The 17,270-nt window shown below is 55.4% G+C and overlaps 1 protein-coding gene across 3 annotated transcripts in view; it reads left to right on the top strand.

Moving 5' to 3' along the window:
- Positions 1 to 17,270, top strand: part of SEMA3F (semaphorin 3F) — a 34,848-nt gene that overhangs the window by 10,393 nt on the left and 7,185 nt on the right. For 2 of the 3 annotated variants that reach the window (XM_033208101.1, XM_033208096.1), the window contains exons 3-7: positions 8,585 to 8,745; positions 8,844 to 8,906; positions 9,007 to 9,126; positions 9,871 to 9,963; positions 11,545 to 11,638. In XM_033208101.1, the coding sequence (XP_033063992.1) occupies positions 8,585 to 8,745; positions 8,844 to 8,906; positions 9,007 to 9,126; positions 9,871 to 9,963; positions 11,545 to 11,638 (531 nt within the window). The remainder of the gene's footprint in view (positions 1 to 8,584; positions 8,746 to 8,843; positions 8,907 to 9,006; positions 9,127 to 9,870; positions 9,964 to 11,544; positions 11,639 to 17,270) is intronic. The other variant, XM_033208111.1, reaches the window with a different exon arrangement.

Below are 17,270 nucleotides of genomic sequence, written 5' to 3' on the forward strand. Positions count from 1 at the left end.
CTCCTTCTGTGAATGCTGCTTCAGCTCCTGCCGTGTGTGCTGGGGTGACCAGACCTGGGCTGCTCACTCAAGCATCTGCAGGGCTGGGCAGAAAGCATGCTTGCCTGGCTTGGCCTGGTGCTATCCTGGGAATCTGAGCCCCGCCTCAAGGAGCCCTGGGAACTTTGGAGAAGCAGAGAGGATTCCTGCTGCATTTTTCTTAGAAATAGCAAGAGGGCCTTTGCCAGAGGCCTGGATGCCAGAAGGCTATGGTCTGAATCCAAAGCCTAGCTCAGATGGGTGCCAGAGCTTGGCAGGCCTACAGCCCCCAACCCAGGCTGCTGGGCAGCCCCAGGGAGAGGGTGGAGGCCTCCTGGGCTCCAGTCCCTGACCACCAGTCCTGACCCAGCAAAGAATGGGGTCTGGGCAGTGGCTGCTGGCCTAGGATGGGGGGGCTAGCCTGCTGGGGAAGGAGCAGGGCTCATCTAGGCTGACGGGCTGGGTTAACTTCTGGCACTCTCACCGGGCTGAGGGGAGAGCACTGGCTATCTGGTGCATCTCTGCAGGGCAAAGACAGACCCAAAGCAACCGGCCCCTCCAGGGATCAGGAAGCCTCAGCTCCGGATCCCCCTTCCCCCACTCTTCTTCCTTCCTTCCTCTCCCTACTCTCCCTTGCCTCCACCCCTCCCTTTGCCACCCCTCTTGGCTTCCTACCCGGACATGCTCTTTCCTCGGACGTCTCTGTACCCAGCCAAGAGCCTTGTTCCTTCCCACCTGGGGCTCGGTGCTGATGCCCTCATTTCCCCCCGGCCAGAGTTCACTGCCTCAGGTATCTGCTGTTCAGTCAGCACGGTTGCCTTCTAAGGGTCATACACTACAATTGGCAGAGCAGCGAGAATTTGGGAGCCCTTTGGGCTTCTACAGCCCCAAGGCTGAGTGGGTAGCACTTCAGGGGGCCTCTCCCGGGGCTGCCTGTACTGCCATTTTTATCAGCGCTGTCCTGGCTGGGCCCAAGGCCTGTGCGGCATGCTCACTGCCTGCCCTTGACTGGCTACCGGCTGAGTCCTGCTGAGGTCCTAACCCAGCCTCACTGCATCCTCCAAGGCTGACCCCAAGCACGCATCTGTCTGCCCTGTACCTCGGTTTCCCCATCAAAATGTTGGGGAGGGACTAAGACTGTCTGGAACATCCTGGAAATCTCTGGCTGGGTGATGTGAAGGGGCTACAGGGACCGCAGGAATCTGAGGAAGGCTGCAGAGATGGGGGCTGGGCCCAGGACAGGGGGAGGGTCTTGACACCCACCAGCCTGTTGGTCCCATCCTGGCCTGTCTGTCTGGGTGATTTATCAGAGTAAATGAGCCATGGAGAGTTTGTTGTCTTTTGCAGTCATGGGGAGGAGGAGGTGGTGGAGGAAGGAGTGAGGGGTTTCCGGGCCAGGTCTGGAATGTGGGAGGAGGGGGTGGGTCCCCCGGGGGTCTCTGAAACTGGAGGCACTCACTGAATGGCCTTTTCACTCTCCCCACCTGAGAAATGGATCAGTGCAGCCCTCCCCTTCAGAGCAAGCCCCTCTGTCCACCCCGTTCATACTTCTTGGGGCACATTCCTGTGTGATCTGCTTGTCTGGTCACCTCCTCCCACCCCCTGCTCAGGGCCAGGTCTTGATCACAGTGTCCTTCCAAAGTTGAGCCGGAGCCCTGACTTGCCCGGCTGGTGAATGCCCAAATGTGTTCTCACAGGCAACCATGCACGCTGTTAAGTTCCAAGTGGGACGTCTAGGCCTCTGGAACTACTAGCCCAGGCCTAGGATGGTCAGGTGCATGGGACCATGGCGAAGGCAGGGTTCAGTGGAGGTGCTGAGGCCAGAGAGCCCCCATCTTTTGGGACAGAAGGTCAGAAGTCATTGGGTCTCCGGGGATGAGGCGTGGACCCCTGGTTCTGGGCTGGTGAGTCAGGGAGTGATCCTGCTGCTCCATCACTTCTGGCTTTTCCTGGTTTGAGGCTGAGTTGTGCCCTCAGCCTATCCTGTCCTGGGCGGAGTAGGTGAGCGCTGGGGCGGAACGGGCGTGGGAACAGCATGCCTGGACCTGCTGGCCCCAGCCCCCTGCCCCCAGCCTTCAGTCACTGAAATGGGAGGGAAGTATACAGCGGCGTTTTGGCCCAGCTGGGCTCTTACCCCTGTATGGTGTTTACTGAACAGCTGGGATGTTTACAGCAGCCCTTGCAAAGGAGCCCCTTGTTCTAGGGGATATCCCATCTTGAGGGTCCCTCTGGGGCTCTTCTGACCTCACCAACTCCCTGCACCCCTGGGATAGATGTGTCAGGGATACAGAGACCATAACCATCTCCACCCTTGCCACAGCCAGTGGCGTCTGTCCCCTTGGCCTCTGGCCTTGGGGTCCCTCCGCCCTGGAGGAGCCAACATTTCCCACTGCATTTCCTAGAGTGGCAGCTCTAGGTGGTGAAATACGGTAACTGGGTCCCCAGTTCAGACATTTAAATTAAATTCAGTCAGAGCGATTATTGAATAAAAACATGCGGAGTCATTTACATGTTAATTATGTTGAATGGACTACTAGACCATAATTAGTTGCTAATTGGGTGAGAGTGGCTGTAATTGGTTTTGTTGGCACCGACCTGGCTCACCTACCTGGGGGGAAGTGGGGGTTGGTGTGGGTGGCTCCTAGGGAGGCCCTCTGGGTCTCCAATCTGGAAAGCCTGGCTAGAGATGGTATGGGGGCGCAGATCTCGAGGGGCTTAGGGTCAGAGGAACCTGGAACCTCTCCCTGGGGAGGGTGCAACTGGGGTCTGGCTTCTAGGGTTCCCATCCAGAGCATGGGGGGAAAAGGGGGAACTGAGGGAGCTACCCCAGATCAGGCTCCCCTGCCCAACCCCATGTGGGACCTGGGCTTGAACAAATAGTAAGTGCCCAAGAGTGGGTCTGTGGGAGCACAAGGCAGGTGTCACTTGGGTGTATCTCTGCGCATGCTGGGCCCTGGGTTGGCCTGATCAGGGTGTCATTGGGGTGTAAGTGGGTGTGCCAAGCAGGGGGAAGGTACGTGCAAAGGCATCTGGGCCTCTCTGCCCTCCCCACTTAGCTTGGCTGGGGTTCCCGGGGTTGTAGGTCTGTGGCCATGGGCTGAGGCCTTCCGGCTGGCCGCTCATTAAAAGAGGATTAGGCTGAGAGCCAGGGGGCCAGCCCAGTCCCCAGGCCTTCCTCTGGGGCTCCTCACAGCTTTGGGGGAGTGATAAAAGGGCTGGGGCCACCCCTTCCTAGATCCTGTGGGAGTATCCAGTAGGAACCACCTGGGCCCTGCCACGCCTCTTGCTGCCACTGCTACCATAGCCTTGGCTACCTCAGTTTCCCTCCTCAGAAGGTCAGGGGTCTGTCTTTCTGGGGGCTGAAACACTGACAAAGACCCAGGCCTGGGCCTCCCCTCAGCCCCCAGTCCCGTCTCTCTTCAGCTCGGGGATTGGGGCTGTACCGGCTCACTCGAGGTCAGAGGTCTGAGCTAGGCTGCAGGGATCTGTCTATCACCCCCAGTCCCCATCACTGCCGGGGGAGGTGATGCTGTCAGTCAGGGCCTGCTGCTTTGTGGGGCTATAACCAAGGGGGCGGGCTGCCCACCTTTGCTCCAAGACCCCTTTTTTTCAGCAGCCCATGCCTCATTGGACACAGACCTGATGTCCTGGAGACCAGCAGCAAGGGGTAGGGGCTGCCCACTTGGGGTCTTCGGGTAAGGGCTATGGACACGCCTCCTCAGTGCCTGTCCTCGCCTGCCCCCACCTTGAAAGTAAGGCGTCACCAGCTGCTTCGCAGAGATGAGGGACCAGGGGTCCCCCAGGACCCAGCCCCCTGTGCCCTAAGAAGGTCCCGCCTCTGGACCTGCGCCAGGCTGCTTTGGGCCAGGACCCCAAGTGCTTGATGGCCACGAGAGTCCTGGAGGCCAGGAACGGCTGCGGAAATGAGGTGTCTGATGCCAGAAAAGGCTCTTCCTTCCCCATGACGGGAAAATCTTTCCCGGATGTCACCCCTCCCAACCTGTGCCCAGCCTGGGTGAGAGTATGGGGGTGGGGAGCCCTTCCCAGGAGACAGCACCCAGGCACACCACCCTTCCTTCCCCTAAGGTCAAAGCTTATCCAGGCTGGAGTCCTGATCCCCACAGAACCCTTGATCATGCCCAGCCCCTCCCTCAACGTTGCCATGGCATTCGAGGAGGCATGGCGCTCCTGCTGCCAGAGCCGGACGTGGGACAGGTGGAGCAGATGTGGGGACTGGCCTGAGGATATGACCAGACTGGGTCTGCATCAGTCCTGCCCCCCACGGATGCCACCTCATGTCCCAGGTTCCTTTGTTCCTTCTGTCCCAAGTCCCTGTCCCTTAAGGGAGCTGGGGCCTGGTAGGATCTGGCCCCTGCTGACGGCAGGTTTTGGAGGAGGATACACAGGGCTACTTGCCCACCCCCTGCTCTGACCCAGGCTTCTTGGAGGAATGAAGGCTCCCAGTTCCTTTGCCTCATGGTGGAGTGGGGAGCAGGGGACAGGACACCAGTTTTGCCTCTCACCCTGTGACCTGGGGTGAGTACCACTCTCCTTTGGGCCTCAGTCTTCCTGTCTGCAGCTGGGAGTACAGGGCTGTCACAGGGCCCCTTGTTTCAATTTTCACCTACAGTCTGGCATGAGTGGGATAAGAAGTCCAGCTGTGGGTTGAGAAGGCTGGAACTTTATACCTTCTTTGCTCTGGGACCCGGGGAAGTTCCCACCCCTCTCCACCTTGGTTCCCCTCTGGTAGTCTGGGTTTGGATGAATGATTTGGGATTTAGCTCTACTCCTGTAGGTTGCGGTTGGGGTAGGGACACCCTGGGGTTGGGAAGGCTGGAGCTGAGTCCACAGGAGGCCCCTTCCTGCTTTATAGCCCTCTCTGCTCCCCAGTCTAGCACTAGGAAATGGGGTAGCTGGGGTGGGAATGGGGGTGAATGTCCTACAAAAGGTAGTGACACCTGGAAGCCTGCTTCCTTGGGGAAGGACTTGGGACCCCATCCCACTCTACTTTCCCTGAAAGGCAGACACCCATGAAGGATGGTTTGGGGGAAGACCCGAGGCATGCCAGGCTGTGAGCCTCTCTCTGAGATCAGAACGGGGTCACTGATCCTCAGGGTCACTTTGAGTGTCAGTACCAGGAGGGCCTGAGAGATGGTATAGATTGGAGAATGAGGGTCAGAGAGCGAGAGTGCCCCCAACTCAGGTCATGAAGCTCACCCAGAAATTCAAGCCACAGCCAAGGATCCCTGACCCTGGGTCCCACCCCTTCCCCACCATGCACGGCCTCCTGGGGTTCCCCTCTCCCCCCACACTGTTTTCACAGTGATCAAAGCATCACATCCTGTGACACCAGAGCCACTGACGCCATATCCTGTGGCCACTGGGAGGGGTCCTGCAGGTCCTGAGTCATGTGCCCTGTCCATAGGGAGCGAGTCACCTTCCGGCACTGGCCCTCCTGGCAAGCAGTCTCTACCACCAGGACTGGCTTCCCCTGGGCCTCCCCCTCCTTCAGCCATGGACCTGGGTGGGAATCCCACCCCCAAGCACTCTGGCATCCTTCCCTGTGCCCTTGGTATTGTGAGCACAGGGCTTTGTGCACAGCGGGTGTTTGATAACTGAGCAAGGGGTTCCCTCCACCCCGACCTCCACTAAGGGCCAGACTGGGGGCAGGAGGCAGAGAGGGTCGAGGCTAATCTCTTGCCCCTAAGCTGGGACTTAGTTTCCTCATCTTCTGAGTGTTCTCTACTTCCTTTCTCACAGAGGGAGCTGGAGCCTGGGAGTGCTGGGGCTTTGCAAGAGGGTGGGGGACCCAGACTTGGGCCCTGGGCTCTGGAAGTCATGGTGCAGGGTTGAGATTGTAGAGGCCCAAGGCTGGGCACGATTGGAGCGGGGGGATTATGGCTGATTGGGTTCCTGGGGGCTTGATGGCTGAAGCTTCCCCTTACCCGGAGTGCCTGTGTCTGAAGGCACCCACTTAAGCCTGTACCCCCTCCCCCTGCCATTGCCCCCAAAGTGCCCCCTAGCCCAGGGGACAGGTAAGGGCACGACTGAGCCATGCCCCCAGCCAGGGTATAAATAACCCCTGGCGGGCTGTCCCAGCCTGGGGGGCCTCCACTGGCAGCCCCACTTCCTCTCTGGCCACTTCCCAGCCCTGGGGGTGGGGGAATGTTTACTTTCCTGTTGTTACTGTGGGTGAGTGGCCAGGCGGCGGACTCCGTGTGGCCCAACAACAGGTGCAGGACAGGTGCCCAGGCCGCCCTGCCCAGGACTTCAGAGGCGCCGCCGGACAGGCGGGCGAGGCCATCGCCAGGCAGGATCGGTCCTTTGATCCCTCGGCGTCCCTGCATCCCAGTGGTTGACCAAGGTCATCACCTGCATTCCCTTGTCACCGCATTGTCAGGGCCAGGCAGGGCAAGGCCTTTCCTTACCCGCTAGTTTCTCAGAGTGAGGTCCTGGGACCAGACATGGGCTCTGGGTCAGCTGGTGGAACCCTCTGACCCCAGCCCACCTCTGCCCCACCTTCAGGCTGTGTCTAGGGCCTCAGATCCTAGCTGTTCTCCCCCTCCAGGTGCCTTGGGGCCTGGCCCAGGCCTCTCCCTTGACTGCCCCACCTGTGAAATGGGTTACCAGCTGGGGAGGGGAGATGAGACATGTGTGACCCCCTTGGTGAGTGCCTCATGTGTAGCAGGACATGTGTGCGCCGTGTGCATGCCTGTGCCATGTGTATATACGCATGCGCTCTTCTCTGTGCTGCTATCTTAAGCCCCCTTTGCGTGTGAATATTCATCATCCTCATTACAATGTTCCCTCTTCTACTGAGCTAAAGATAGCTGGGGGTGGGTGGAGAAGAGGCTTGCCAAGGGGACCCCTCGGCTCTCCCTCCCCTTGGAGGCAGGTTCCCAAGCTTCTAGGAGTCCTTTGTCTGTCATTGGCTGAGCCCCCTCTTGTCCTTCATCCTTAGGAAGGACTTTTCCCCAGCATCCTGGAGTTGGAGGGCCAAGGCTGCTGGACTCATGTAAAAAGGAAACTAGAGGACCCAGTTGAACCCTGACCCCAGGGTTGTAGCACCAGGGAGAGAGCCTCTTTCTCAGAAATGACTGTCCTGGGCCGGGCGCGTGGCTCAAGCCTGTAATCCCAGCACTTTGGGAGGCCGAGACGGGCGGATCACGAGGTCAAGAGATCGAGACCATCCTGGCTAACACTGTGAAACCCCGTCTCTACTAAAAAATACAAAAAACTAGCCAGGCGAGGTGGCGGGCACCTGTAGTCCCAGCTACTCGGGAGGCTGAGGCAGGAGAATGGCGTAAACCCGGGAGGCGGAGCTTGCAGTGAGCTGAGATCCGGCCACTGCACTCCAGCCCGGGCGACAGAGCAAGACTCCGTCTCAAAAAAAAAAAAAAAAAAAAAGAAATGACTGTCCTGGATCATTCAAGGTGGCCTGAGAGTTCCACCATTAGCAGCCTTGTAGGATCTGGGGGAAGCTGGGGTCTGTAGGGCAGTACGTCCAGCAGGGCTTTCTGGTCTCCTGGCTAACCTGCTTCAGACCAAGTGAGGACCTTGCTGTGCACCGGCTGTGCCCTCTGCCTGGTGGGCAGCCAGAGTAAGAACAGGGCATCCAGGCTCCATGCCAGAGTCTGCGGGCTGTCCCAGATATACCCGGCCACACCCCTATCTGCTCATTAACCCTTTTCAGCCCCTGCGTGAAGCTGGCCCCACCCTGAGCGTGGGAGCATTAACCCCCACCTGAGCAAAAACTCTTTGATGCTGTTGCGTACCCTGGCCCGCACCCACCACCCTTTCTTTGGGTCCCAGAGACTAGCTAGGGCTGTCTATGAATCAGGGGTTTAGCTTTGGATGTGGTGCCTTCTCTGGCCTGCCTACCTGTCCCACTTTGTCCTCCCAGTCTGTCAGGGACTGAAGACGGAGCTGAGAAGGATTCAGGAAGGGAAGCTGGAGGTTTAAGACCACTGTGTGAGCTGGGCACAGTGGCTCATACCTGTAATCCCAGCACTTTGGGAGGCTGAGGTGGGTGAATCACGAGGTCAGGAGTTCAAGACCAGCCTGACCAACATGGTGAAACCCCATCTCTACTAAAAGTACAAAAATTAGCCAGGCACGGTGGGGTGTGCCTGTGATCCCAACTACTCAGGAGGCTGGGGCAAGAGAATCGCTTGAACCCGGGAGGCGAAAGTTGCAGTGAGCCGAGATTGTGCCATCGCACTCCAGCCTGGGCGACAGAGTGAGACTCCGTCTCAAAAAACAAACAAACAAAAAATAAGCTGGGTATGGTGGCTGACACCCGTAATCCCAGCTACTTGGGAAGCTGAGACAGGAGAATCGCTTGAACCCAGCAGATGGAGGTTGCAGTGAGCTGCAGTCTCGCTACTGTACGGTGGCCTGGGCAACAGAGTGAGACTTGATCTCATAAAAAGAAAAAAAAAAAAAGACCACTGTGTGGTGGGAGTCCTGAGGGGAACCTCAGGGCCTCAGTCTCCCCTTTGTCAGAGGGGGTATGGCTGGATGGTGTTCTGAAGGTCCTAACTGGTGCCCTGCCCTCCACCTGCAGAGTTGAAGGCCACAGGCACTGCCCACTTCTTCAACTTCCTGCTCAACACAACCGACTACCGAATCTTGCTCAAGGATGAGGACCACGACCGCATGTATGTGGGCAGCAAGGACTACGTGCTGTCCCTGGACCTGCACGACATCAACCGCGAGCCCCTCATTGTAAGGGCTGACCCTGATGTGGGACGTGGGGTGGGCATGGAGCCCCAGGGCTCAGGGCATGTCCAGAAGGCTGCACCCTCTGATCCCCTTCTCTGCAGATACACTGGGCAGCCTCCCCACAGCGCATTGAGGAATGCGTGCTCTCAGGCAAGGATGGCAACGTGAGTTTGGTGGGATCCACAGGTGGGAAGGGGGGCAGGTGACTCCAGTGAGGGGGCAGGCCTGGCCAGGGCACCTATGCAGCCTTCCCTCTGGCCCCAGGGCGAGTGTGGGAACTTCGTCAGGCTCATCCAGCCCTGGAACCGAACACATCTGTATGTGTGCGGGACAGGTGCCTACAACCCCATGTGCACCTATGTGAACCGCGGACGCCGTGCCCAGGTAAGCCCCAGCCACCCTGGCCCTGTGTTTCCCCCACTGGTGGCTGCATCCCAGGGTCCTGATGGGAGGAGGGGCTTCAGCTGCAGCCCTGCCACTTCCAAGCCTTGTGATCTTGGGTGAGTGACTTCTTTCACCTCACTGAGCCTCAGTTTCTTCACTTGAAAATGGAGCTAACCGCTGCCTTTCTCACAGGTCAGTGCGAGGAGGAGGCAGTGAGCTAAAGCTCCCAAAGCTCCTAGCACTGTGCCTGGCACGTAGTAAGCACTTGCTCCATACGTGGCAACAGCTCTCTTGACTATGCCTGTGGACCGTGCCCCCACGGCTGAGTCAGAGGGCCTGGTGTGGGCCTTGCAACAGGAGACTGGACACCTGGGTCAGCTTCTACCATGTGGCCTGGGGGAGAGCTGCCTTCTTCCCCCAGGGCCAGGGTTGTGGGGAGCTGCCCCTTCCCCAGCTCTGCCCCTTCTTGCCTGCTTCCACCCTTTTCCATTTCCATGTGGGCATGTGTGTGAGCTGACGTGAACTTGTAGGGCATGTGTGAGAGTGACTGGATCTGAGGGGCACCTGTGTGTGCAGGAGTGTGCCAAGCCTGTGTGTATGTATGTGCACACGCATAGACGTGCTCTGGGGTCCCACGTGTTCGCGTGTGTTCCTGGCCTGTGTGGTGTTAGAGGCTGGCAGCCCAAGCCCGCTCCCCCAGCCCCTGCCACCCTCAGCTCTAACCCCTGTTCCTCATCTTCTCAGGTCACACCATGGACCCAGATGCAGGCGGTCAGAGGCCGCGGCAGCAGAGCCACAGATGGTGCCCTCCGCCCGACGCCCACAGCCCCACGCCAGGTGGGCCTCATCCCTCCAGGCCTTTTCCAGGCAGCACTGCCTCTGAGCGGAACTCACCCTGGGGCTGCACCTGAGGCCAGCCTCCCTAGGGCCTCCCCTCTACCTCTGTGCCCACACCCTGTCCCCACCCCTTCCCCTGAAGTGCCCTCAGGCTCAGAAGGCATGCCCAGCTGGACTCATGTGAGCCTCAGTGTGACCCCTACAGGCAAGAAATAATGAAGCCGCCAGGTGGGGAAGACAGGAGCCCTGGGGACAGCCATGCCTTAGCCCTCAGCACGCATGTGTGTAGACACACAAGAGCACACAACAGTGTGGATGTGGGCCCTCCTCACTCAGCACCCAGAGTAGAAAGTGGCACATGAGTGCAGTCTGACACCTTACTCCCAAGTGTCCGTGCCCCATGCCTCCCATGGGTCATCTGTGGACACAGGTGTCCTGCACACTCACGTGCTTGGGGCACTCTTCTCCCGGGTGGTATCTGTCCGTTAGTCATGACCTGGGTCTGGTCTGGGAGAGCTGGGGCTGGGCAGGGGCGGGCAGGGGGGCATGGGCTGCCGGCGAATGACAGAGCATGTTTGTGGTGGAGAGTGCAGAAATGCAGGATCATGTGGATTCTGTGTGTGTGTGTCCATAGTGTGAGCAGGGGGTTCCGTGTGCTGGCAGTGATACGTTCAGAGCTGTGTATGCACCCCTGTGTGTGCAGTAAGTCATGTGTGCAGAGTGTAACTGGACGTAGGCCTGTGTGCACCTTCCCATCGCCATCCTGCCACCTGCTGCCACCTCCTCCTGCCTCTGTTCCTCTCTCCTTGCCCCTTTCCCTCCCTCTGCCTGGCTTTCTCTTGTGGCCTGTGTGCTTACCCCATCCCAGTGCCTTTTCCAGCCTTCCTCCTAGCATCTTCCAGGCTGGGCTGGGAGGCATGGGGGAGCTTTGTGAATTCCATGTGGTCTGGGCTGGACTCCTTGACTCCTGGCTCCCTGGGGAGACGTGGAGCCTGGGGGCTCTGCTGAGGGGCAGGAGAAAGGTCATGGCCCATGGGTCCATCCTGAGGACTACAGGTAGGACACAAAGCCTGAGGATACAGTAACCTTAGAGCTCTCTGGCCTGGACAGACCTGATGGCAAAGGGCAGGACCCCAGGCCCTTAACCAGTCACTCCTACCCTGGCCAGGTCTGCAACTCCTTCTTGACCCAAGACAGGCAGCCACAGCAAAGAGCTGTGCCTCTGTAGTCCAGGGGGTCTTGGCCAATGTCTTTGTGAGCCAGTTGGCATGGAGGGGCTTCAGCCCCTACAAGCCCACTCCATGTCCATTGCATAGCCCCCAAGGCAGGGCCCCTTGAGACTTGATCCCCAGGTCTTCCCTAAGACCTGGGACTAGGAAGCACCTCCCTTGGAGCCCACAGCATGGCTCTGCCCTGGGAGACCTGGCTGGATGGAGTTTAAGGCCAAGGAGCTCTGGGGAGTGTAGGGGGTGGGCTCAGGATATGCCTGGGGGCTCATTCTCACCCTGGAAGCCTGGTAACTTTACACTTCCTGGCTGAGGGACTGGCCTGGATCATGCTGAACCCCGCTCTACCTTGCAGGATTATATCTTCTACTTGGAGCCTGAGCGACTCGAGTCAGGGAAGGGCAAGTGTCCATATGATCCCAAGCTGGACACAGCGTCGGCCCTCATCAGTGAGTGCCCCCCAACCCCGCTCTACAGTCTCAATGTGTGGCCTCTGCCCCTGGAGATGGGGAATGGCACCAACACTTACCCAAGGGCAGAGACCGTGACTAGGCTGTCCCTGAACTCCCCGAAAGGCCCCACCTAGCAAGGGGGAGAGGGTGCAGGCCAGACCCCATTGTGAGTCAAGGGCAGAGACTGGGTGGTAGAAGCCTCCGCCTGACCCCTTTGGATGCCAGGTCCTACCTTGAAACACACAACGTGGTCCATGCAAAGTCCAGAACCCTCCTGACCACAGGCTTCCTAGAAGAGAATATAAGCCGAGTGCATATCGGGGCTGGTCTGAGAGGCAGTCCCAAAGCATGTTCTTGATGTGTCTGAGAGGCTGGGAGAGCCCTTTAGGGAAGCACCAACGGAGAGTTCTGGCCCTGTGATCAGACGAGGAGAGCATGTTTCTGGTCTGGGTAGGTGTCTGGGAGAGTTGGGGGCTGTTCTCTGAGTAGGGGTCCTGCTTGGGATCTCAGGAGCAGCTGCTGCCCCTAACTGCAGGTTGGATGAACCCACCAGTGACCCTGGCTCATGCATGCTGTCTGTTTTCTGATTATTCAACAGTCTGCCTCTCAGAGCAGCTGTTGGGCACTGTGCCGCCTCCAAGCTTGGGAAAGGCCCTGGGGTCAAGGGGCAGACATTATCCTCCCCCTCTTGGCAAGTGAGAAGGTCCTGATGGCAGAGCCCAAATCAGTCTGATGAGGAAAGACAGGGCCTGCCCTGGGGGAGCCTCAGATGTGGTATGTTAGAAGCAGGTATATTATTAAATTTTCAGGAATTTTTTGAGCCAGTTGTTAAAGACAACTATTATTAAAAGTTAAGTCCAGGCTCAGTGACTCACACCTATAATCCCAGCACTTTGGGAGGCTGAGGCGGGTGTATCATTTGAGGTCGAGAGTTCGAGACCAGCCTGGACAACATGGTGAAACCCTGTCTCTACTAAAAAATACAAAAAAAAATTTTTTTCTTTAATTACGTAAGTTTACAATTAAACATTAAAACAAAGGTAACAACATTAAAAAGTAACAAACACTCAAAACTAGCCGGGTGCGGTGGCTCACACCTGTAATTCCAGCACTTTGGGAGATGGAGGCAGGCGGATCACCTGAGATCAGGAGGTTGAGACCAGCCTGGCCAACATGGTGAAACCTTGTCTCTACTAAAAATACAAAAATTAGCTAGACATGGTGGTGGGTGCCTGTAATCCCAGCTACTAGGGAGGCTGAGGCAGGAGAATCACTTGAACCCGGGAGGTGGAGGTTGCAGTGAGCTGAGATCGCGCCACTGCACTCCAGCCTTGGCAACAGAGTGAGACTCCATTTCAAAAGAAAAAAAGACTTGAAAATTGAAATTGGTCTATGGGCTACAGAATGGATGTTGTGTTAGCAGGCATGAAAACAACATTTGTCTCCTTGCGCACCTCCATCAGAGCTCTGATGGAGACCAAGTGCATTGTCAATGAGCAGCAATATTTTGAAAGGAATCTTTTTTTCTGAGCAGTGGGTCTTAACAGTGGGTTTAAAATATTCAGAAAGCCAGCCAGGCATGATGGCTCATGCCTGTAATCCTAGGACTTTGGGAGGCCAAGGTGGGTGGATCACTTGAGGTCAGGAGTTCGAGACCAGACTGGCCATCATGGGTGAAACTCTGTCTCTACTAAAAATACAAAAATTAGCCAGGTGTGGTGGTGTGCACCTGTAATCCCAGCTACTTGGGAGGCTGAGGCAGAAGAATAGCTTGAACCTGGGAGGTGGAGGTTGCAGTGAGCCAAGATAACTCCACTGTCCTCCAGCCTGGGCAACTGAGTGAGACTCCGTCTCAAAAAAAAAAAAGGAAGAAAAATCGGTAAACCATGCTGCAAGTAGATGTGCTGTCATTCAGGCTTTATTGTTATTTATAGAGCTCAGGCAGAGTAGATTTCGCATAATTCTTTTTTTTTTTTTTGAGATAGAGTTTCTCTCTGTCACCCAGGTTGGAGTGCAGTGGCGCGATTTCAGCTCACTGCAAGTTCTGCCTCCGGGGTTCACGCCATTCTTCTGCTTCAGCCTTCCGAGTAACTGGAACTACAAGCACCCGCCACCACGCCCAGCTAATTTTTTGTATTTTTAGTAGAGATGGGGTTTCACCGTGTTAGCCAGGATGGTCTCAATCTCCTGACCTCGTGATCCACCCGCCTCTGCCTCCCGAAGTGCTGGGATTACGGGCGTGAGCCACCACACCTGCCCCCATTTCGCATAATTCTTAAGGGCCCTAGGGTTCTTGGAATAGTAAATAAACATTGGCTTCAACTTAAAGCTACTAGCTGCATTAGCCCCTAATAAGAGAGTCCACCTGTCGTTTGAAGCTTTGCAGCCAGGAATTGACTTCTTTTTTTTTTTTTTTTTTTTTTTTTTTTTTTTTTTTTTTGAGACGGAGTCTCGCTCTGTCGCCCAGGCTGGAGTGCAGTGGCCGGCCGGATCTCAGCTCACTGCAAGCTCCGCCTCCCGGGTTTACGCCATTCTCTCGCCTCAGCCTCCCGAGTAGCTGGGACTACAGGCGCCCGCCATCTCGCCCGGCTAATTTTTTGTATTTTTTTAGTAGAGACGGGGTTTCACCGTGTTAGCCAGGATGGTCTCGATCTCCTGACCTCGTGATCCGCCCGTCTCGGCCTCCCAAAGTGCTGGGATTACAGGCTTGAGCCACCGCGCCGGCCAAGGAATTGACTTCTTGATAACCATGAAAATCCGAGATGGCAGCTTCTTCCAAGAGAAGGCTGTTTATTTCTTTTCTTTTTTTTTTTTTTTTTTTGAGATGGAGCCTTGCCCTGTTGCCCAGGCTGGAGTGCAGTGGCACCATCTCGGCTCACCACAACCCCTGCCTCCTAGGTTCAAGCGATTCTCCTGCCTCAGCCTCTCAAGTAGCTGGGATTACAGGCACATGCCACCATGCCCGGCTAATTTTTGTATTATTAGTAGAGACAGGGTCTCGCCATGTTGACCAGGCTGGTCTCGAACTCCTGACCTGAAGTGATCCTCCCACCTCTGCTTCCCAAAGTGCTGGGGTTAGAGGTGTGAGCCACTGGCCCTGGCCAGAAGGCTGTTTTATCTACATTGAAAATCGTGTTTAGTGTAGCCCCCTTCATCCATAATCTTATCTAAATCTTCTGGAAAACTTGCTGCAGCTTTTCCATCGGCACTTGTTACTTCACCTTGCATGTTTATGTTTTGGAGATGGCTGCTTTCCTTAAACCTCATGAACCAGCCTCTGCTGGTTTCAAACCTTTCTTCTCCAGCTTCCTCTCTTCTCTCAGCCTTCACAGAATTGAAGACAGTTAGGGCTTTGCTCTGGATTAGACTTTGGCTTAAAGGAATGTTGTGGCTCGTTTGATCTTTCACGTAAACCAGTAAAACTTTCACCATATGGGTGATAAGGCTGTTTCACTTTCTTATCATTTGTGTGTTTACTGGAATAGCCCTTCTAATTTCCTTCAAGAACTTTTCCTTTGCATTCACAACTTGGCTAACTGTTTGGTGCTGGCAGCCTAGTTTTAGACCTATCTCAGCTTTCAACATGCTTTCCACACTAAGCTTAATCATTTCTAGCTTTTTTTTTTTTTAACAGAGTTAACACTCTGTCCCCCAGGCTGGAGTGAAGTGGCATGATCTCAGCTCACTGCAACCTCCACCCCCCAACTCCACATCCCCCGGTTCAAGTGATTTTCCTGCCGCAGCCTCCCAAGTAGCTGGGATTATAGGTGCCCACTACCACTCCTGCTAATTTTTATATTTTTAGTAGAGACGGGTTTTGCCATGTTGGCCAGGCTGGTCTCCTGACCTCAAGTGATCCACCTGCCTCAGCCTCCCAAAGTGCTAGGATTACAGGCGTGAGCCACTGCACTTGGCTCATTTCTAGCTTTTGACTTAAAGTGAGAGATGTATGACTTCCTTTCCCTTGAACACTTAGAGGCCATTGTGAGATTATTAATTGATCTAATTTTAATATTGCTGTGTCCCAGAGAATAGAGAGGCCCAAGAAGAGGAAGAGAGAGAGATGGGGGAATGGCCAGTAAGTGGAGCAGTCAGAACACACACAATATTTATCATTTAAGTTCACTGTTTTATATGGGTGAGGTTCACAGTGCCCCAAAATAATTGGAATAGTAACATCAAAGATCACTGATCAGTGATCAGATCACCATAACAGATAGTTTGAAATATTGCAAGAATTACCAAAATGTAGGCCAGGCACAGTGGCTCATGTCTGTAATCCTAGCACTTTGGGAGGCCATGGCGGGTGGATCACCTGAGGTCAAGAGTTTGAGACCAGCCTGGCCAACATGGCGAAATCCCATCTCTACTAAAAATACAAAAATTAGCCAGATGTAGTGGTGGGCACCGGTAGTCCCAGCTACTTGGGAGGCTGAGGCAAGAGAATTGCTTGAGCCTGGGAGGAGGAGGTTGTAGTAAGCCAAGATGGCGCCACTGCACCCTAGCCTGGATGACAGAGCAAGACTCCGTCTCAGAAAAAAATAAAGAAGAAGAAGAATTACCAAAATGTGACACAGAGACACAAAGTAAGCATATCCTGTTGAAAAAATGGTGCTAACAGACTTGCTTGACACAGGGTTGCCACAAACCTTCCTTCTACAAAAAATGCAGTATTTGCAGTGCACAAAGCCCAGTAAACTGAGGTGTGCGTATGCTTCCTAATTCTTTCACTACACTTTATTGTTAGCTATGCTCCTTTTTGTTTTTGTGTGTGTTTTTTGTTTGTTTGTTTGTTTTTGTTTTTTGAGACGGTTGTCTCACTCTGTCACCAGGCTGGAGTGTGGTGGTGTGATCTTGGCTCACTGCAACTTCCGCCTCCCGGGTTTAAGCCATCCTCCTGCCTCAGCCTCCCGAGTAGCTGGAACTACATGCGTGCACCATCACACTCAGCTAATTTTTTTTTTTTTTTTTTTTTTGAGACGGAGTCTCGCTCTGTCGCCCAGGCTGGAGTGCAGTGGCCGGATCTCAGCTCACTACAAGCTCCGCCTCCCGGGTTCACGCCATTCTCCTGCCTCAGCCTCCCGAGTAGCTGGGACTACAGGTGCCCCCGCCACCTTGCCCGGCTAGTTTTTTTTTTGTATTTTTTAGTAGAGATGGAGTTTCACCGTGGTCTCAATCTCCTGACCTTGTGATCCGCCCTCCTCAGCCTCCCAAAGTGCTGGGATTACAGGCGTGAGCCACCGCACCCGGCCCACACTCAGCTAATTTTTTTACATTTTTAGTAGAAACGGGGTTTCACCACATTGGCCAGGATGGTCTTGATCTCTTTGACCTCATGATCCACCTGCCTTAGCCTCCCAAAGTGCTAGAATTACAGGCATAAGCCACCATGCGCGGCCTCTTCTTCTTTTTTTTTTAAGATGGAGTCTTGCTGTGTTGCCCAGGCTAGAGTGCAGTGGCGTGATCTTGGCTCACTGCAACCTCCGCCTCCCTGGTTCAAGCAATTCTGCCTCAGCCTCCCAAGTAGCTGGGATTACAGGCACCTGCCACCACGCCCAGCTATTTTTTATGTTTTAGTATAGGTAGGATTTCACCATCTTGGCCAGGCTGGTCTCCAACTCCTGACGTC

The sequence above is a fragment of the Trachypithecus francoisi genome, unplaced genomic scaffold (assembly GCF_009764315.1).
Source record: "Trachypithecus francoisi isolate TF-2019V2 unplaced genomic scaffold, Tfra_2.0 Lachesis_group0, whole genome shotgun sequence".
Taxonomy (NCBI): Eukaryota; Metazoa; Chordata; class Mammalia; order Primates; family Cercopithecidae; genus Trachypithecus; species Trachypithecus francoisi.